This window comes from Bos indicus x Bos taurus, chromosome 7 (assembly GCF_003369695.1).
Source record: "Bos indicus x Bos taurus breed Angus x Brahman F1 hybrid chromosome 7, Bos_hybrid_MaternalHap_v2.0, whole genome shotgun sequence".
Lineage (NCBI taxonomy): Eukaryota > Metazoa > Chordata > Mammalia > Artiodactyla > Bovidae > Bos > Bos indicus x Bos taurus.
The window spans coordinates 50062044-50083434 of record NC_040082.1 but is presented as its reverse complement, the minus strand read 5'-3'; the positions used below and the strand labels follow the sequence as shown (position 1 = coordinate 50083434).

The 21391-nt window shown below is 42.0% G+C and overlaps 1 protein-coding gene and 1 long non-coding RNA gene across 12 annotated transcripts in view; one reads left to right on the top strand and one right to left on the bottom strand.

The window, feature by feature from the left end:
- The window catches only part of AFAP1L1 (actin filament associated protein 1 like 1), a 76239-nt gene extending 55422 nt beyond the window's left edge, over positions 1-20817 (top strand). The window contains exons 14-19 of the mRNA XM_027546002.1: positions 193-265; positions 1546-1657; positions 12191-12355; positions 14266-14444; positions 17503-17631; positions 19045-20817. Of these exons, the coding sequence (XP_027401803.1) occupies positions 193-265; positions 1546-1657; positions 12191-12355; positions 14266-14444; positions 17503-17631; positions 19045-19068 (682 nt within the window). The 3' untranslated portion in view covers positions 19069-20817. The remainder of the gene's footprint in view (positions 1-192; positions 266-1545; positions 1658-12190; positions 12356-14265; positions 14445-17502; positions 17632-19044) is intronic.
- Positions 1-21391, bottom strand: part of LOC113895183 — a 114361-nt gene that overhangs the window by 91120 nt on the left and 1850 nt on the right. For 10 of the 11 annotated variants that reach the window (XR_003511784.1, XR_003511783.1, XR_003511786.1 and 7 more), the window contains exon 2: positions 10142-10293. This is a non-coding gene — a long non-coding RNA (uncharacterized LOC113895183). Of the gene's footprint in view, positions 1-10141; positions 10294-18970; positions 19062-21391 lie in introns of those variants that run through there. The other variant, XR_003511779.1, reaches the window with a different exon arrangement.

Here is a 21391-nt window from a genome sequence, read left to right as displayed (position 1 = left end):
AGAATCCCATGCATCCCTGCCTATAAGCTCTAAACACATCAGTGGCACAGTGCTGCCTGGCATGGCTGCTATCACTAACTTTCTGACCTCCATTAAAAGCTGCTGCCAGAATCAAATAAGTGGACAGGAAAGCACTGTAAGCTGCATAAGTATCATTGTCACTTCATCATCATCATCCCTTGTATTTTCTAGATATGCAAGATCCTGCCAGGATCAGTGGCCTGAGCCCCGAGTCTATGATGATGTTCCTTATGAAAAGATGCAGGTATGGTCCCTTGGTTCTTTGGGGGACATGGCAAAGGCCACTTATTAGCTCTCCCCCTCTCCTTCCCTATTCCTTTGCCTCAGAGAAATCATTTCTGTTTAACCAGCACCTGGAAGGTAGGGGAGAGGGGACCTTCTTGCCCCAGACTGTGGCTTGGGAGAATCTCTGGAACAGGAGGCTGGGCAGTGTGGAGGAAAGAGCCCCTAGCCAGGAAGAAGAGAGGGCTCTGCAAGGTACAGAGCACTGCTCCAGTCTGAGCAGGCTGGGGCTCTCCACCCCTGTTACAGCTCTGTGAACTGACTGATTCAGTAGTTGTCTCAGGTGGATGATAACTGAGTGGCTGCCCCCACAGCCCTTTACCTGGTGGCATCCACAGTCTGGGCTTCAGTTCCCAGGACAATCTCTCTGTCTTGCTCACTAAACCAAGAAGACGCCAGCTTATTAACTTACAGTAAGGCCTCTGTAGCCATCACATGACCCATACTGCTCCACAATCTGCCCTGTGCCTCCTCCTGCCACGGGAGAGCAAGAGGACCACATTCTGACTAGGCATTGTTTGGTGAGTCAGGCCTCACAGCTCATGCACAGAGAGAGGGAATCAAGGTGCCAAGGAAAGCAGATGTGTCTGCAGGCCAGGACCCCTGCCCTGGACAGTGCTAGGTGACCATCTGAGCTCTTACCTCTAGGTCTTTCAAGAACTAAATGAAATATTTTATGGAAAAAGCTCAGCACAGTACCTAAACACTGGAAGGTCTTATAATGAGGGTAAATAATACTGCTATTACCAATATCATTATTATATGACTATTATATTCCACTCATGGTTTCCTGAGCTTTGACAAGATGTTGAGTGTTCTCACTACTCTTTCACGTGAAAATGTATAGCCAGTCTATTAAGTTATGCCACTTCTATCACTGGCTGATCTCAACTTTGACTTTTTTTAACTTAAGACTTTATTTTAGCAATTCAGAAAATTTATACATCCAATTGATGTACTGACAAAATTATCTATGGTAAATCAAATATGGTCACCCAAAGTCTTTTGAGACTTCCTAATTTTCCACTCAGCAGAAATTCCAGTTTAGGGTTGCCTTTAGGAAGGTATGAGGATCAAGTAACACTGCCACTGCAAGTGGTTTATAGACTGCTGAAGACTGCACACAACTGAAAATGTAAGGCCAAGACCTCAGAGGTCAGGCAGCACTCAGCCATCAAGTGCACATCACTGAGGGCTCAGAGCCCACCCATGCTTTATCTTCTCCTTCCGTCTCCCACCTAGGACGAGGAGCCTGAGCGTCCCCCTGGAGCCCAGGTCAAGCGCCACGCCTCCACCTGCAGTGAGAAGTCCCATCGGGTGGACCCACAGGTCAAAGTCAAGCGCCACGCCTCCAGTAAGTTCTGTGTGCAAGGGAGGAAGGGAGGGGAATGTCTAGGACAGAGGCAGGGCGGGGTGGGGTGGGGGTCTCAAAATCAGATCCTTCCAGGGGTCATGTGGTAAGTGAGTAAGGAGAGGTGTAAGAAAATACTCTTAAGAAAAATAATAGCACAAGCAGAGTGATAAACGGCAGTGAGCAGGAGGCCTCAGAGGGAAAACAACAGGAATGTGTTGGGGGAGACTGAAGGAAACTGCAGTGCTCAGGCCCCAGCTCTAGGGGCAGCCAACACTCAGCTCCAGCCAACGCCCCCAGGCAGCACTGCCAGCTCAGATTTGCCAATTATTCAAAACAAACCAGAAATCTACTTATTTTTTAATGTTAGCAATTATTTTAAAATTTTAACACTACATAAACCCACATATATAGAGAGAGAGAGTTCACCTCTGTGTCCCAGCTCAGGCTCTGCCTAGCACTTCATCAAAGTTTGTTGAACTGCCTGATTGCCACACTGCAAAGTAATGACTAACTGTGTCAGAAAACTCTATGGTAAAAGGTCTCTTTGATTCCCAACATACATCTCTACTCCTGTATGATTTATCTTTATGAGCAAGCCAGCCTTCTGTAGGACAGCATGTCCCAAGAGTCTTCTGTTGCTTTTACTTTCTTCCCCCTGTACCTGAACAGAGTCAAGTTCTAGTCTTTGCTTTTTGAAGATTTATTTTTTAAAATACTTTATGATAACTCCATATCATTGTTGTTTATTTGCTCAGTTGTATCTGACTCTTTGACCCCCATGGACTGTAGGCCCACCAGGCTCCTCTGTCCATGGGATTCTCCAGGCAAGCATACTGGAATGGGTTGCCATTTCCTTCTCCAGGAGATCTTCCCAACCCAGGGATCAAACCCACTTCTCCTGTATTGGCAAGTGGGTTCTTTACCACTGAGCCACCAGGGAAGTCCACTTCATTAGCACAGATGATCTCTTCTAGAGTCAGGAGATTTGTATTCCATTCCTTACTTGGTCACTAAACTACTATGTAACTTTGGAAAAGTCCCTCCCCTCTCCAGAGTTTCCTCTCTGAACAATTAAAGGGTTGTTATAACATTCCTTATGCTCTATGCTTGTGGACACTAGAAATGCACAGCCTTATGGAATACCCATTTCAAAATGGGAAACTGAATTGAAATAAGCATGAAATAAGATCGAAGAAATCACAAAATGTAACAAAAAAAAACTAGAACAAAGATAAAAAAAATTCTTCATATCAAATCTTATACTGAGGCTCAGTTTATAAGAAAGAGAAAAAGTGGAGCTGCTTTTCCTGGAGTCCAGAGACGCTTGGCTTCCCTTTTACTCCACATAGTAGCCTGTTACCCATCATTGTGAAATCATACAGCTCCTCAAAGATGGTTGGAAACCATGGATCTAGCCCAGCAATGTTTTTCAGATGAAGAAACAAGAACAGGAGAGAAAGGTTTTACCCAAGATCGTGTATTAATTACCTATTGCTACATAACAAATTACCCAAAATCCCACAGCTCAAAACATAAGTATGTGTTATGTCAGTGTTTCTATGGATCAGGAATCCCGAGACAGCTGAGTTAGGTAGCTCTGGCTTAGGGTCTCTCATGAGGTCACAGTCAAGAAGCCAGCTGGTCACCTGAAATCATCTGATAGCTTGACATGCTAGAGAATCTGCTCCCAAGGTGGTTCATGTGTATGCCTGGCAAGTCTGTGCTGGCTTTTGGAAGGAGGCGTCAGTTCCTTGCCATGGGGACCTCATCACTGGGCTGCTTGTCCTCATGACAAGACAGCTGGCTTCCCCCACAGCACGTGACCCAGGAAGGAGGAACAGAGTAGAAGCTGCATTGTTTTCGTGGACTGGCTTTTGTGATCACTTCTGCCACATCCTAATGGTTACACAGGTCAGCCCTGTCTACAGTGGAAGGGGACGGCAAAAGGACACAAACACAAGAACACAAAAATCATGGGAACCGAGGGACTACTGAGGAAACGGTGGCATTAGAAGCTCCACAGACCTGTTTCCCAGAAAACGACCATAACCAGTGAGGACTGCTGAAACAGTCATCTAAAGTCTCCAGAAACTGTCCTAAGGGCATATGGCAAGTGAAGATTTACTCTAGATAATTTACTAAATCTCAGTTAAAACACTGAGACTTTGCGACATCTGAGCCACAACCCATTCCTTTACCTCTTTCCCAACTCAGTGAGGCAGAATCTCTACTCTAGGCAGCTGTGGACAAGAAAACAGGGCTCTCTCTCCTCTCATTCCCAGTTAAGAGCAGCAGTATCTCCCCAGTAAGATCAAGTCACCAGCATTTCTTATTACCACCAATTATGTACTACTGACATTAAATCACAGATGAGTGCAGCCCACAAGTAGGGTGCTCCCAGACTCCATTCATAGGGCAAATGCTGTACTCAAGGTTGGGCAGGCCAAGGATATGCCCTCACCCCAGATCACTCATAAGGCAGGGCTTCCACACTAGGAGAGGCAAGTTTAGAAGATCAGAGATAACAGTCCCCACCCAGCACCCAGCTCACGAAACAAAGATGTCACTCTAAGAGAAGCAGGCCACTGTTCAGAACAGTGACTCTGAGACTTGTGCCCAGGATAAAAAGAAAGGCAAGTCATAAAAACATTGAACTCCAGGGACTTGCTTGGTGGTTCAGTGGTTGAGCATCTGCCTGCCACTGCAAGGGAAATGGGTTCAATCCCTGATCTGGAAGATCCCACCTGCAGCGAGGCAACTAGGCCCACGCGCCACAACTACTGAGCCTGTGCTCTAGAGCCCACATGCCACAACTACTGAGGCCCACGCAGCCCAGAGCCTGTGCACCACAGTCAGAAGCCACCGCAGTGAGAAGCTCATGCACCACAAGAGAACAGACCCCACTTGCTGCAACTAGAGGAAGCCCACACAGCAAAGACCCAGCACAGCCATAAAGAAATTAACTAATTAAAAAAAAAAAAAAACACTGAACTCCAAAGCTCTCCTTCAAAAGAACTGACTTTAGTGGGAATAGAATGTGGAGCAAATGATGATACAAAGCATTATCAAAAACAATATAACAATCAGCAGACAATTAGTGGAACCTAACAGCTGGATATGATACCAAGAGGCAGGCAGTGTAACAGAGAGATCAGGAAGAAAATCCTGCTAAGATCACTGTCCTCCAAGGTGACCGTATATGCCTAAGGCTGCACCCTCTGTGGATCAACATCAGAGGCCACCATCACCCTGATACCAAAACCAGAGAAAGATACCACAAAAAAGAAAACTACAGGCCAGTATCACTGATGAACATAGACACAAAAATTCTCAAGATACTAGCAAACCAAACCCAATAATACATTAAAAGGATCACACACTGTGACTAAGAGGGATTTATCCCAGGGATGCAAGGATTCTTCAATATCCACAAATCAATCAGTGTAGTACACCATAGTATCAAACTGAAGGATAAAAACCATATGATTATCTCAATAGACGCAGAGAAAGCTTTTGACACAATTCAACACTGATTTATGATAAAAACTCGCCAGAAAGTAGGCATAAATGGAATTTACCTCAAGATAATAAAGGCTATATATGACAAATTCACAGCTAAAATCATTCTCAATGGTGAAAAGCTATAAGCATTCCCTCTAAGATCAGAAACAATGCAAGAATGTCCTCTGTCATCACTTTTATTCAACATAGTTGTGAAATCCTAACCATGGCAATCAGAGAAGAAAAAGGAATAAAAAGGAATTCAAATTGGAAAAGAAGTAAAATTGTCACTGTTTGCAGATGACGTGATACTACACATAGAAAATCCCAAAGATGCTACCAGAAAACTACTAGAGCTTAATAATGAATTTGGTAAAGTTGCAGGATACAAAATTAATACACAGAAATCTCTTGCATTCCTTTACACTAACAATGAAAAAATCAGAAAGAGAAATTAAGGAAACAATCTCACTTACTATTGCATCAAAAAGAATGCAATACCTAGAAATAAAAAGCTACCTAAGGAGACAAAAGACCATACTCTGAAAACTATAAGACAATGATGAAAAAGTCAAAGATGACATAAACAGATGGAATGATATATACCATATTCTTGGAAGAATCAATATTATCAAAATGACTATACTGTGCAGGGCAATCTACAGATCCAATGCAATTCCTATCAAATTACCAAGAGCATGTCTTACATAAATAGAAACAAAAAAAAAAAATTTTAACTTGTATGGAAACCCTAAAGACCCTGAATAGCCTAAGCAATCCTGAGAAGAAAAATGGAGCTGGAGGAATAGGGCTCCCTGATTTCAGACTATACTACAAAGCTATAGCAATCAAAACAGTATGGTACTGGTACAGAAACAGAAATATAGATCAATGGAACAAGGATAAAAAGCCCAGAAATAAACCCAAACACCCTTGGTCAATTAGTCTGTAACAAAACAGGCAAGAACATACAATGAAGCATAGAATCTATTCAATTAAGTGGTGCTGGGGAACCTGAAGAGTTACATGTAAAAGAATGAAATTAGAATATTATCTTATACCATACACAAAAATAAATTCAAAATGAGTCAAAGACCCAAGTGTGAGCCTGGACACTATAAAATTCCTAGAGAAAAACATAGGCAGAACACTCTTTGACATAAATCACAGCAATATCTATTTGGAGTATCTTTTTGGAAGATTACATTACCCCCTAGAGTAACGAAAATTTAAAAAAAAATAAACAGGATATAATTAAACTTAAAAGCTTCTGCACAGCAAAGGAAACTATAAACAAAACAAAAAGACAACCCATAGAATGCATGGGAGAAAATATCTGCAAACAAAGCAATTGACAAGGGATTAATCTCCAAAATATACAAATAGTTCACACAGCATTACATTAAAAATATGCAATCAAAAGATGATAGATGATTTAAATAGTTCTCCAAAGAAGACATTCAGTTCAGTTCAGTCACTCAGTAATGTCCAACTCTTTGCGACCCCATGAATCGCAGCACGCCAGGCCTCCCTGTCCATCACCAACTCCTGGAGTTCACCCAGACTCACGTCCATTGAGTCAGTGATGCCATCCAGCCATCTCATCCTCTGGTGTCCCCTTCTCCTCCTGCCCCCAATCCCTCCCAGCATCAGAGTCTTTTCTAATGAGTCAACTCTTTGCATGAGGTGGCCAAAGTACTGGAGTTTCAGCTTTAGCATCATTCCTTTCAAAGAAATCCCAGGGCTGATCTCCTTCAGAATGGACTGGTTGGATCTCCTTGCAGTCCAAGGGACTCTCAAGAGTCTTCTCCAACACCACAGTTCAAAAGCATCAATTCTTCGGTGCTCAGCTTTCTTCACAGTCCAACTCTCACAATCCATACATGACCACTGGAAAAACCATAGCCTTGACTAGACAGACCTGTGTTGGCAAAGTAATGTCTCTGCTTTTCAATATGCTATCTAGGTTGGTCATAACTTTCCTTCCAAGGAGTAAGTGTCTTTTAATTTCATGGCTGCAGTCACCATCTGCAGTGATTTTGGAGCCCCAAAAAATAAAGTCTGACACTACAGGTGGCCAGAAAGCATATAAAAAGATGCTCAACATCATAGTATATGAGAAATGCAAATCAAAACATCATCAAAAAGTCTATAAATAATAAATGCTGGAGAGGGTGTGGAGAAAAAGGAATCCACCTACACTGTTCGTGGGAATGTAAATTAGTACAACCACCATGGAGAACAGTATGGAGGCTCCTTAAAAACCTACAAATAGAACTACCATATGATCCAGCAATCCCACTCCTGGGCATATATCCAGAAAAAAAACAATTTGAAAAGATATATGGACCCCAATGAATTTTAAAAAGACACATGGACCCCAATGTTCACTGCAACACCATTTACAATAGCTAGAGACATGGAAGCAACCTAAATGTCCATCAACAGAGGAATGGATAAAAAAGATGTGGTACATAAATGCAATGGAATATTACTCAACCATAAAAAAGAACAAAATAATGCCATTTGCAGCAATATGGATGGACCTAGAGATTATCACACTAAGTGAAGTCAGACAGAAAAAGACAAATATATGGTATCACTCATATGCGGAATCTATTTCTTTAAATGATATAAATGAACTTATTTGCAAACTAGAAACAGACTTACAGATATCAAAACAAATGTATGGTAACCAAGGGGTAAATATGGGGGGTGGAGAATAAATCAGGAGCTTGAGATTAACATACACACACAGCTATAGAGAGGATAGAAAACCAACAAGGACCTGCCTACTGTATAGCACAAGGAACTCTACTCAATACTCTGTGATAACTATATGAGAAAAGAATCTGATAAAAAATGAATATATGTATGTGTATAATTAGTCACTTTGCTGTACAACTGAAGCACAATATTTTAAATCAACTATGTCAGTAAAAATTTTAAAAAAAAAACAGACAAAAAGAGTGGATACAGATGTGACATACATATATACAATGAAATACTGCTCAGCCATTAAAAAGAGTGAAGTCCTGCCGTTTGCAAGAACACACATGGCCTTAAACAGTATCATGCTAAGTGAAATAAGTCAGACAGAGAAAGGCAAATACATATAATTTCACTTATACATGAAATCTGAAAAAAACAAGCAAATATAACAAATAGAAACAAAGTCATAGATACAGAGAACAATAGGGGGTTGCCAGAGGGGAGGGGGCCGGGGGAGGAGAGCAGTGAAGGAGATTAAGAGGTACAGATTTCCTGTTATAAAATAAATGAGCCATGGGTATGAAATGTACAGTTCAGGGAATATAGTCAACAATTACATGATAACTTTGTATGGTGACAGCTGGTAACTAGACTTATCGTGGTGATCATTTTAAAATGTACAGAAATATCAAATCACTATGTTATATACCAGGAACTAATATACAATACTGTAGGTTCAATACATTAATAGTTCAAAAACAAACAAGCTTATAGAAAAAGAGATCAGATTTGTGGCTACCAGGGGCAGGGAGTATGGGGAGAAGGACTGGATGAGGACAGTCAAAAGGTATAAACTCCAGTTCGAAGATGAATAAATACTAGAGATGTAATGTACAACATGATGAATATAATTAACACCGTTCTATGTTACATATGAAAGAGAAAAGAGTAAATGCTAAGAGTTCTCATCACAAGGAAAAACATTTTTTTCTATTTCTTTAAATTTGTATCTGCACAGATGATGGCTGTTCACTAAACTTGTGGTAATCATTTCATGATTTATGTAGGTCAAATCATTATGCAGTATACTTTAAACTTACACAGTGTGCTGTGCTTAGTCACTCAGTCATGTCCAACTCTTTGAGACCCCATGGACAGTAGCCCACCAGGTTCCTCTGTCCATGGGATTCTCCAGGCAGGAATACTGGAATGGGTTGCCATGCCCTCCTCCAGGGGATCTTCCCAACCCAGGGATCGAACCCAGGTCTCCCTCATTGCAAGCAAATTCTTTACCATCTGAGCCACCAGGGAAGCCGATACTTTAAACTTACACAGTGCTATGTCAATTATTTCAATAACACTGGGGAAAAAAAGTCTGAGAAATGTCACAGCCAAGAACCTGAGGAGACATGATGACTAAATGTAATGTGGTATCTCTGCAACAGAAAAGGACATTGGATAAATTCTAAGTAAATTTAATGAAGTATGAGCTTCAGTTGGTTAAAAAAAAAAAAAAAAACCAAGTAAGATGACATTGTTCTATCAAATGGCTCAATAGCACATTTGAACTGGCAAAAGAATCAGTAAACCTCATGATAAATCAATAGAGATTTTGCATTTAAAATAACAGAAAAAAGAACAAAGAAAAATAAACAGAGCCTCAGAGAAATGTGAGACACACCATTAAGAGTACTAACATATACATAAAGGGAGTATTAGAAGGAGAGAAGAAAAAGAGGAGCATAAGAAATATTAAAAGAAATAATAGCTGAAAAGTTGCCAAATTTATTGAAATCATTAATTTACCATATAGGAAATTCAGTGAAGTTCTAGTAGGATAAAGGCAAAGAGATCCACAAAAGACACATCACACTTCCTGGAGGTCTTCCATGGAGGTCCAGTGAATAAGAATCCTCCTGCTAATGCAGGCAGGGGACACGGATTCAATCCAATGCCTGGTCCAGGAAGATTGCACATGCCGTGCAGCAACTAAGCCCAGGCACCACCATTACTGAGCACTTGCACTGCAAACACTGAAGCCTGCCATGCACCTAGAGCCTGTGCTGCGCAACAAGAGAACCACTGCAATGACAAGCCCATGCACGGCAAAAAGGAGCAGCCCTGCTCACTACAACCAGAGGCACGCAGCAACCAAGTCCCAGTGCAACCAACAAATAAACCATTTCTAAAAGACACATCATGCTAAAATGCTAAAGCCAAAAGCAAGGAGAAAATCTTGAAAGTAGAAAAGAAAATCAACTCATCACTTACAGAGGATGAAAATCTTTAACACTCAAGCATTACAGGGTTGGGTGTGAGGTAAGCCGCTCTCCGCGGTGCTGACACAGCAAGGTGGCTCGGAATGGTGGCTCCCAAAAGCAAGTCTACTTGCTGGTTTGGTCCATAAGAAATTTTTCACTCATCTGCAATGAAATGAGAAAAATAAGCATAGTACATGAAGTTTTTCATAAAGTTAATTCTACTCAATATAAATGACTATTCTACATTTGTGTCCAACTTCTGATGTTAAAATATTATTCTGCTAAACAGTGGCAATAATAATAATATTGGTAGTTTTAAGGTCTTTATATTGTCAACAATATAATGCTGACAGTCCTTTGTTGGTATCCCTATTTTTTCTGTGAATATTTTTTTACTTTTTTTTTTAATTGAAGTATGTGAGTCTCAGTGAACTCCGGGAGTTGGTGATGGACAGGGAGGCCTGGCATACTGCGATTCATGGGGTCGCAAAGAGTCGGACACGACTGAGCGACTGATCTGATCTGATCTGATCTGATAGTTGATTTACAATGTGGTGTTAGTTACAAGTGTACAGTAAAGTGAATCAGGATATCCCTATTTAAATTTTACCAGTTTATAAAATCCAAAAGTCTGAAAGCCAACTCCTTTGGGATGCTGTTGTATAGCTGGGAAGTACAGGGAGCCATGCGCCCCCTTCTCAGCCCTCCATGCTTTATTTATAATGAGGTTTGAATTGTAGAGTAGTTAAAGTAGGAACCGATTTTTAAATAGGCCATGGGTGACCACTGCAATCCCTACAGAGCTACAGAGACAAGATCCCCCATTTACCAGCAAACTGTGGGAATTGCTCCACACCCACTTACAAAGGACTATGTGTGACTGACTGTAGCATAAAAAAATAAATAAATAAAACTTTCACTAAGAGGTTAGACTATGGCCTTGCTCAAGCTTGGCAGTATTTCATAGCATGGATCCTTGAGTCAGATAGACATGAGTTCAAACCTGGGTTCTCCCATCATTAGCAGTGAGACCTAACCTCTTGCGCCTCAGTTTTCCCAACAATAAAGCAGAGCAAATAACAGTAACTTTTGTGAGGATTAAATAGAAATGCAGATAAATTATCTAGTATATAGTAAGCAGTCAATAAATTTTTGCCATAATAATTTGTTGTTACTGCCCACCATAGTGTAAAGCCTATAGTAGAATATTAGGTCTCTCTTCCCCCTCCCCCCCTCCTTTTCCCAGTAATAAAACAGGCAATGCCTGACTTTATCCCCAGGTCTCAATTCTCTGTAGATCTGTGTTACATGTAGCTGTCTATCCTCTATGCACTGAAAGTTAACTATAAAAATGCCCTTTTAAAACAAAAATATATATACATCACAAAATCTATTTTAAATTATTATCTAACATTTACTAAGCTCTATTTGCCAGGTACTATTTACCAAGCACTTTTCGTGAATTATCTCTTTAAAACCTTATCACAATGCCAAGAGCTAAATCTGATTGATATCCATACTGACAAATGAGGAAACTAAAGCTAGGAGAAGGCACAAAAACACCACATCCACTTTGTCTGATGCCACACAACCAGTAATGGGCAAAAGAAAACACAGACCTTCATCTGTCTGGTTCTAAGGCCCTTGTAGGGCTTTCCCTGGTGGCTCAGTGGCAAAGAATCTGCCTGCCAGAGCAGGAGATGCAGGTTCAACACCGCGTCAGAAGATCCCCAAGAGAAGGAAATGGCAACCCACTCCAGCATTCTTGCCTGGGAAATCCCATGGACAGAGGAGCCTGGCAGGCTACAGGCCATGGGGTCACAAGAGTTGGACACAACCTAGCTACCTAACAACAACAAAGCCCTTCTTCCTCACCCCTGTGCACTATGGCCTCCCTTTGGCTCCTAGTTTCCTCTCCTTCACACTAAATATATCTAGGGGTATGGACCTAAATATTCCCATTTTATGGACAGATTGAGGCTGAGAGAGAAGCTAGCACCACCCAAGTACTCTCACCAGAGCTCAGAATTGAGGACCTTTTCCTGCCTCATTTCTGCAGGTGCCCATCAGTATAAGTACGGTAAGAACCGAGCTGAGGAGGATGCCAGGAGGTACCTGGTAGAAAAAGAGAAGCTGGAGAAAGAGAAAGAGACAATCCGGACAGAGCTGATGGCGCTGCGGCAGGAAAAGAGGGAACTAAAGGAAGCCATTCGGAACAACCCAGGTATCTATGGGGTGTGGCCCTGAGCATATGAGGGGCTCACACTTGAGCCTTGACACCTCTCCTAGTACTAGCCACCTGGCTTCTTACCAGGAACAGGTAGGTTTCTCCTCCCCTTTCTACTCCTCCTCACCACCACCACCATCACCATCTCTCCTGACTAATGAAAGTGCCACTGATTGAGTAACTGTTTTTAGAGTGAGGGGATGAAAAAGTAACACAAATGTATATACTTAATGTGGTAAAATGAGATCTGATTTTAGAAAATTTAAAACATGAAAAACAGAGTGTGCTTTAGAATCAAGGAAGAGATATCATTTTGAACCTCACATTAACTCATTATTCACAGCTATGTACTAAGGACCCAAATGTGTGAAACATTGGTCCAGGTGCTGAGCGTAATAGACAGTGACACTTCACCAGTATCCCCTTCTGAAACCCAGGACCATGACCTCGGCAGGCCCTGTATACCCTGGGCTCCTCTACGCCCCACTTTCTGCCATTTTTCTGTTGAATTCTCTCTATAGCTGCAGTTCAGCACACTTTCAGACTAAGGTTTCTAAACATGTTGCAGGGAACTGGAAGTCCTATCCTTATATAAAATATGTTCAAGGTCACATAGCCCCATGAGAATCTGATGGAACCTATGGACCCTTTCCTAAGGGAGAAAACCCCCACAAATCACAATGTTGCAAATAATTTCAGGACCTCAAGTGCACCCAGAGCCACAGATTGCCTAGGAATTCACAAACCTCAGACTGAGAACTTCTGGCTTAATGACTTGTTCTATGTGGTTAGGAACCAGAATCAATGGGAAGGAGACACATGAAGACAGTTTGGTTTCAATATAAAGAACTTTCTAAGAGTCAGAACTAGAGTCTGAAGCAGGTTGACTTGACTGTCCAACTTGTCCTGCTCAATTGTTTTCTATAGCATATAACTTTTTAACAGATTACTTATTGTATTTATATTGTTCTCTCTCTCACACACATACATATAAACACACAATTATAAGTTCAATAGGGCAAAGATCTTTCCCTGTTTTGTTCACTAATATATCTCAAGGGCATAGAACACGGCCTGGTACCTAACAAGCACTCAATATTTACTGAATGAATGAATAAAGAGAATCACCATTACCAGAAAACCCTCCAGTGCAACCTCTTTCAGGGCAAACAATGGAACTAATTTTTAAACCTATTAAGATGCAACACACCTCCTGACACAAGCAAACTCCTAACACAGGTTTGTTGGCTTAAACTGAATAAGCAGCAAAATCCTAGCAAGGTCTTGTGATCAGTGTAAAGCCCTGTGTTGATTCTTGGTTACAAGTCAGAAAACTTACCGGCTTAGAAATGAAAAGAAAAACATAACTGGAAACTTAAGTGATCAGGTATAGCAAAGTCCAGGAACTTAAATGATGTCACCAGGAAGCATATTCTAATTCTTGCTTCTCCCTTTCCCTACTTTGGTTTCATTCTCTGTCCCTCATGGTAGTATAAAGGCTTCACAACTCTAGCCCTCACACAGTCCATGCAACCACTCCAGAAGAGAGGCTCCTCTTCCCAATGGGCCCCATAAGCACCTTAGGATTCACTTTAACCACTGTGACCAGAAAATGAGATACAATTATGGAACAGGTCTAAGTTATATGCCAATCTCCTGAACTGGAAGTGAGGTCAACCCCATTCAATCTATAGGGAAAGAGAGGGGAATGGGGAAATGGATAGTGGGCAGATAAAGATCACAAAACCCAGCACAGAGCTAGAACTGCAGGTCCCAAGTCCATTCCTTAACCAGAAGTAAGGCTAGAAAGGCCCTCTGGGAAGGCACGTTACGGCCTGTGGGGCTGCCAAACTCCCTGATGTTTCTGGCCAGGCTCAGCTATTTCTCATAGATGTCTTTGGACACAGGGGCAAAGTTAAAGGCTCTTGAAGAGGCTCTGGCCACCCTCGAAGCTCAGTGTCGGGCAAAGGAGGAGCACCGGATCGACCTGGAGCTGCGGCTGGTGACTGTGAAGGAGCGCTTGCAGCAGTCCCTGGCAGGGGGCCCAGCCCTGGGGCTCTCCGTCAACAGCAAGAACAAGAGTGGGGTGAGCTGCTCCTTAATCCCCTCACGTGCTACAGGCTTTCGTGATCGTTCTTTGAGGGGTAGGAGCTATCCTTATTTACAAATGAGAAAGCTAAAACCCTGAGAGGGAACATGTCATAAGTGGTACACCTATGAAGGGGACTCTTTGGAGCAAGTTCTCCGGCCTGTGTTCTCTCCACTGAAGCACCATTATTTGACTTTTTATCCTGAATGTAATCTTAGAAGTGGCCTTGGGGTTACTGATAATATACTATATTGAATAAGAAACTTGTATTGATAAATTACCACAGGCTAGTGCAGCATCTTAACCTGTACGATTTCACACAATCTTCATAGCAATCCAATGAGGCAATATTGTGTATTCACCCTATCTGACAGACAAGGAAACTAAGGTTCAGATGTCAAAGTACATGCTCAAGGTCACTCAGCTAAATGGGAGTTCAGTTCAGTTGCTCAGTCGTGTCCCACTCTTTGCGACCCCATGAATCGCAGCACGCCAGGCCTCCCTGTCCATCACAAACTCCCGGAGTTCACTCAGACGCATGTCCATCAAGTCAGTGATGCCACCCAGCCATCTCATCCTCTGTCGTCCCCTTCTCCTCCTGCCCCCAATCCCTCCCAGCATCAGAGTCTTTTCCAATGAGTCAACTCTTTGCATGAGGTGGCCAAAGGACTGGAGTTTCAGCTTCAGCATCATTCCTTCCAAAGAAATCCCAGGGCTGATCTCCTTCAGAATGGACTGGTTGTATCTCCTTGCTGTCCAAGGGACTCTCAAGAGTCTTCTCCAACACCACAGTTCAAAAGCATCAATTCTTCGGCGCTCAGCCTTCTTCACAGTCCAACTCTCACATCCATACATGACCACAGGAAAAACCATAGCCTTGACTAGATGGACCTTTGTTGGCAAAGTAATGTCTCTGCTTTTGAATATGCTATATAGGATGGACATAACTTTCCTTCCAAGGAGTAAGTGTCTTATAATTTCATGGCTGCAGTCACCATCTGCAGTGATTTTGGAGCCCCAAAAAATAAAGTCTGACACTGTTTCCACTGTTTCCCCATCTATTTCCCATGAAGTGATGGGACCGGATGCCATGATCTTAGTTTTCTGAATGTTGAGCTTTAAGCCAACTTTTTCACTCTCTTCTTTCACTTTCATCAAGAGGCTTTTGAGTTCCTCTTCACTTTCTGCCATAAGGGTGGTGTCTTCTGCATATCTGAGGTTATTGATATTTCTCCCGGCAATCTTGATTCCAGCTTGTGCTTCTTCCAGCCCAGCGCTTCTCATGATGTACTCTGCATAGAAGTTAAATAAGCAGGGTGACAATATACAACCTTGACGTACTCCTTTTCCTATTTGGAACCAGTCTGTTGTTCCATGTCCAGTTCTCACTGTTGCTTCCTGACTTGCATACAGATTTTTCAAGAGGCAGGTCAGGTGGTCTGGTATTCCCATCTCTTTCAGAATTTTCCAGTTTATTGTGATCCACACAGTCAAGGCTTTGGCATAGTCAATAAAGCAGAAATAGATGTTTTTCTGGAACTCTCTTGCTTTTTCCATGATCCAGCGGATGTTGGCAATTTGATCTATGGTTCCTCTGCCTTTTCTAAAACAAGCTTGAACATCAGGAAGTTCACGATTCACATATTGCTGAAGCCTGGCTTGGAGAATTTTGAGCATTACTTTACTAGCATGTGAGATGAGTGCAATTGTGTGGTAGTTTGAGCATTCTTTACAGGATCCCAAACCCAGGAAGTCTGACTCCAGAGGCTTGCTTTAGCCATTGGTACAGGCCCCCTCCTGGGATCCCCTGTGTACCAGGCCCTATCCTCAGGGCTTTGCATCCATTGCCTCTAATGCTCCCAGCAACCCTCATGCTGAATGGGATTTCTTCAGGGCCCTCAGTCTGTATCGGTGTCTCAACCCCAGCACGACTACTAGTAATTTTGTATAGGCCCTGTCATGTGCATGTAGGATGTTTAGTAGCATCCCCAGCCTCTACCCATGTGATGCCAGGAGTTCCATGCCCAGTTATGGCAACCAAAAATGTCTCCAGAAATTGCCAAACATCCCCAGGAAGGACAAAACTGTCCCCATTTGGGAACCACTGGTCTAAATTACCAACAGTCCCATCTGTTATTCTGCTTCATGGCACTTAGCCACAGTTTGTATGTACATATATACATCTGAAAAATAGTAGAAGTGCAATAAATGCTTGTCAAATTAATAAATGTTTATACCTGCTTTTAGACAAGGAAACAGTATTCCTATTGTCATCCAAGGTCAGGCCACACCTCATGACTCAGAAGCCAGAGCAGTTTCTTCTACTCCTACACTTCCTCTCCATGGGGTCATTTCCAACCTCATTTACAGAAAAGCTCAGAGGGACAAAACAATTTCCGAGAATCACAGAGGACTGGTGGAGGAGTAGAAGTGGTTCCCTCATCCCAGATGCTTCCTCCCACCAGCAAGCCCTGACATTCACATTCCACAGAGCTTTTCCCTCCACTTTTGATCCTTATGATGGCCTTTGGACAAAGTTTTCTCTAAATTCCCTACAGGCTTAACTATTGGTATGTTACATTCAAGGAACTACATCCAGCAAGATACTAAGCAATCACCTGAAAATTTTAAGGAATAAAGGCAGTGTAAAAAACGTGAAGGAATGCAGAAGAGAGGTTAAGAGACAGGACTGTGGGATTTAAATCCCAGCTGTCTCACTCACCAGCTTTATGGCCTTGAGCAGTGACTTTACCTTCTCATTTTCCTTATCTGTAAAATGTAACAATATAATAAGCATCTGCTTGAAATACTGAAAAAGCTAAATGAACTATGACAATTTATGCAATGTCTGGTGCACAGTGAGGATTCAGATATTTTAACTTTAGTAATTTTAGTCATTTAATCATAAATTTATTCCAAGGCCCTCAGGTATTTTGCACCCCTTACCCTGTTTGATGCTGACATATTTGGACAATGTCTTCTACTGGCATTCTTTGAAGGGCAGGCTGTGTGAGTACTACACTTCACCAGTGTAACTATGTCTTGTCATCAACAGGAAACTGCAAATAAACCCCAGAACAATGTCCCAGAGCAACCTCTCCCTGTCAATTGTGTTTCCGAGTTACGGAAGAGGAGCCCATCCATCATAAACTCCAATCAAGGAAGGGTGCTACAAAAAGCCAAGGTACCATGACACTTTGGCTAATCAAAATTCAGAGACCCGGAAGCTTCCTTTCTATAGAACCTCACCAAGAACAAAAAAAACCAGCTAGTGAGAAAGACAGAGATTTGCCAATATATCCATGCAGTAAAACTCAAACTCTGCTCAGAAAGCAAGACCCTCAAATCTCCTTTGGAAGCTATTTACTCTCTTAATACATAATTCTACCAAGCTTTGGTTTCTGAACCTACAGTATGTCTTGAGACAAGAAAGGCCCTGTTTAATAGGTGAGGAAACTGAGTAAAGGGACTTGCCCAGGGTTACGCAGGGCATCACCGAGAAAGCTGGGATGCAAACCCATCTCTTCCAGCTCCCAGTCAACAGCTCACTCCATGAGATTGGAGTGAAACTTGGGGCCAGCTGTGTTCCAGAACTTTTTGAATTTTAGAAAGGTAATGTGGTGCATATACTATATATGATGAAAAACCCCAAGTTCTCAGGAGGTACTCTGTAAGCAAACATGTTGATAATTCTATAGCAAGACACAAACATTCACAGCACATTAAATAAACAGACTTCAAACAGGCCAGGCCACTGAATCTGTGCCAAAACACTTGAAAAAGATTCTGGTCTCAGAGCTGTCTGGTTTCAAAATTGAAGATAAGAAAGTGTGGACCTGAAAACAAATACCTGAGCATTAGGACAGGAGATAAGAGAAGTAACCAGCCCAAGGCCAGACCGCCTAGACAAGACATCAGCAAACTTTTTCGGGAAAGGGCCAGACAGTAAATATTTGATGCTCTGTGGACCACACGGTCTCTTTCACAACCACTCACCTCTGCCATCATAGTAGGAAAGTAGTCATAGACAATATGTAAAGAAGTGGCTGACATGTCAGTGACCAATAAAACTTTGTTTATGGACACAACTTTGAATATCACATAAATTTCAGGTGTCATGAAAAAAAATTTTTTTGAAATATTAAAATCTGAATACCATTCTTAGCTGATGGGTCATACAAAAATATGTAGTGAGCCAGATTTGATCCATGAGCCAGAGTTTGCTTCTCCTTGATCCTTATGGGCCACTGGATGAACTCTGGATTTTATTCTAACATAATGGAAAGTCATTGGCAAATCTGGACCAAGGAATTCTGGGGTATGAATTACATTTTTAAAAGACCATTCTGGCTACTATGTTGAAAATGGATGGGGGGATAGAGAGATCAGTTAGGAGAATTCTGACGAGAGATTAGAAAAGTTTAGTGGAGGTGATAGGAAGTAGCTGGTTTTGGAGGTAGAGAAGGACTTGCTGCTGAGGATGTGGAGGATACGGAAAAGAAAGAAATCAAGGATGTTTTTACCTTCTTTTCATCCTGCAAGTTACATCTGAATATTCAACAAACCGATTTTTTTTTCCTGTTTTTCTGTTATTCAGGAATGGGAAATGAAGAAGACCTAGAAAAAAGATGAGGATTTCATCCAAAGGAAATAACACCTTGTCCATCCAAGGCGAAGCCTTTTCACAAGGAGACATCAGAAGACTGGAAGTAGCCCAAACTCTCTGGCCATCCCAAAGACCTTTATTGTCTGCATGATTATAGGGTATATGGGAAGAAAAGAAGTAGAAAAGGGAAATAGAGGGCATCTTTATAACTTTACAGAGGGTGGAAATGGGGGCGGAGGGAGACAGAAATCTCTACAGTTGTAAGGTTTTGTTGAATGTCTTTGCCTTCCTCTCTGAAGAAGAAAAATGAAAGCACATGTGAATAAGCCATTCCATCCCCTTCTCAGCATCCCATTCCCAGTCCATAGGAAAAAGGAAGGTCTTGAGGCATCAGTGGTGCAGTACAGAGAGATGGGACTTGATCATCTGACAACACCTGTGCCAAATGGATTCACACTGGGCTTTACTGACAATCTCTAGGCAAAACAGGCTGAAAAATCAATACCATTATCCCTATTCGCATGAAGTGAACAAAAACTACAGAGATTATGCAAATTCTACAATCATTCCTCATGACACAGATTCTAGAATGCCAGATTTGAGTGTTTTCAAATCAGAGATCTGGCACAGAGGAGTTTAGCAGGCCAAGAAGTTCAGCAGCTGACATATTTTAAGCTCACAGTGCTACTCAGAAGCACAGGTTTCTAATGTCCACAGAATGTTGCAGGCACTGTAAGGTGGGATCATTTGCTATCAATGAAGTTCCCTACATAATGTATACGGCACTCAGGCTCTGGGAGCTATGATTACTATGATCAGATATCCAGGTGATACTCTTTATGTCTTTAACCTTACTTCGCACTTGGAGACCCACCATCCACCCTTTCAACCCTACTATCAAGTAAACCTATCACAGAAAACCAAGAGGATGGTGGCTCATTTATGCCACAGGGGTGCTAAACCGTTTATAAACATTTGATATGTTTATAGAAGAGCAGGGACCTCAAGTCCCAGGCAGTCTTCTAACTGTGCCATTCATTACTTTATCAACAGTGTAGGCCCATTACAGGCCTTCACCACCTTTCCCTCCAATAAAGATAAAAATCATTTAAATGCAAAAGCTCAAAGGTTAACTCAAGGGGAAAGAAAGGAAATCCTAGAGAAGCCTCTGGACACTCTGGGCTGCACACACTTTACTTACCTAAGGCTTTACACACTTGAGCCTCACCCAAACTGTATCACCCTCTGAGGGAGCAGCAGACCAAAGCAAGTAAAATAACCTGATCAAAAGCACCCAGCTGTCAGTGGCAGAATATGAGGCTTAGGGCTGATAAGCCTGGATCCAGACAAGGCTGCTTGAGCTCCGCCTCTGCCATTTACCAGCTGTGACTTTGACCTCTGATTGTTTTACCTGTGAAAACCATGTTAACAATGTTACTCTTCTCCCAAGACTACTGGGGGGATTCAATGAGATAACACACAGGAAGCATCTTGCACACTGTCCAAGAAATAGGAAAGGTTCAGCCATAGTGGTTATTAGCTAGATAAGAAACACCTGACTCAAATTTTGCGTCCTTTCCACTAAAGAAATGACTTTCACATGGTTTTAACAACCATTAAAGGCTAAAAGGTAACCAATCCATAATTGACATCTTTCATCCAAATTCCACCTGAGTGTCTTCAATGACAATGGAGCTCACATAAACTGCACTGCCAATGTTCTTCCTTAAAATATAGATCCTGGAATGGCACCCAGCAATTCAACTGTGTATGTGATGTGTGTCACATTCTTTCCTACAGTTATTTTTAGTTATTTTGAGTGCCTTTTCCCACCAATAGATCTTGGCTCTTTGAAGGGGTTACCCTACAAAATTAATAATTAACATTTACTGAGCACTCACCATGCATCAGGCACTGTTAGCGATGACTGGCTTACAAGACATACAACCCGTGCAGTCACAGAGGGCCCCATGCCTAGCAGGGCTCTGTGCTTGGTTTATTGCTCTGTTACCCACTCAGTAATCTTGAGCAAAGGGCTCCACACTTTACTTTTGCCTTTTATGTAGCCAAAGCTGATGCTAATTACTTCTCTAGGTATTTTCCCTTTAATCTTCACCAAAACCCTGTGAGATAGGTTCTGTTATCCCAGTTTCACAGTTCAGGAAATGGAAGCCCAGAAAAGTTAGGTAATTTATTCAAGTCCACATTTAAGAAGTGGTGGAGTCAGCATTTGAATACATGGAGTCTGACCCTAGAATCCCCCTCCTCTTGGTTCCAAGGTTCTACTTCACTCATGTCCTCCCTCCTTCACAGTGCAGCATTCAGAAGCACACAAGCA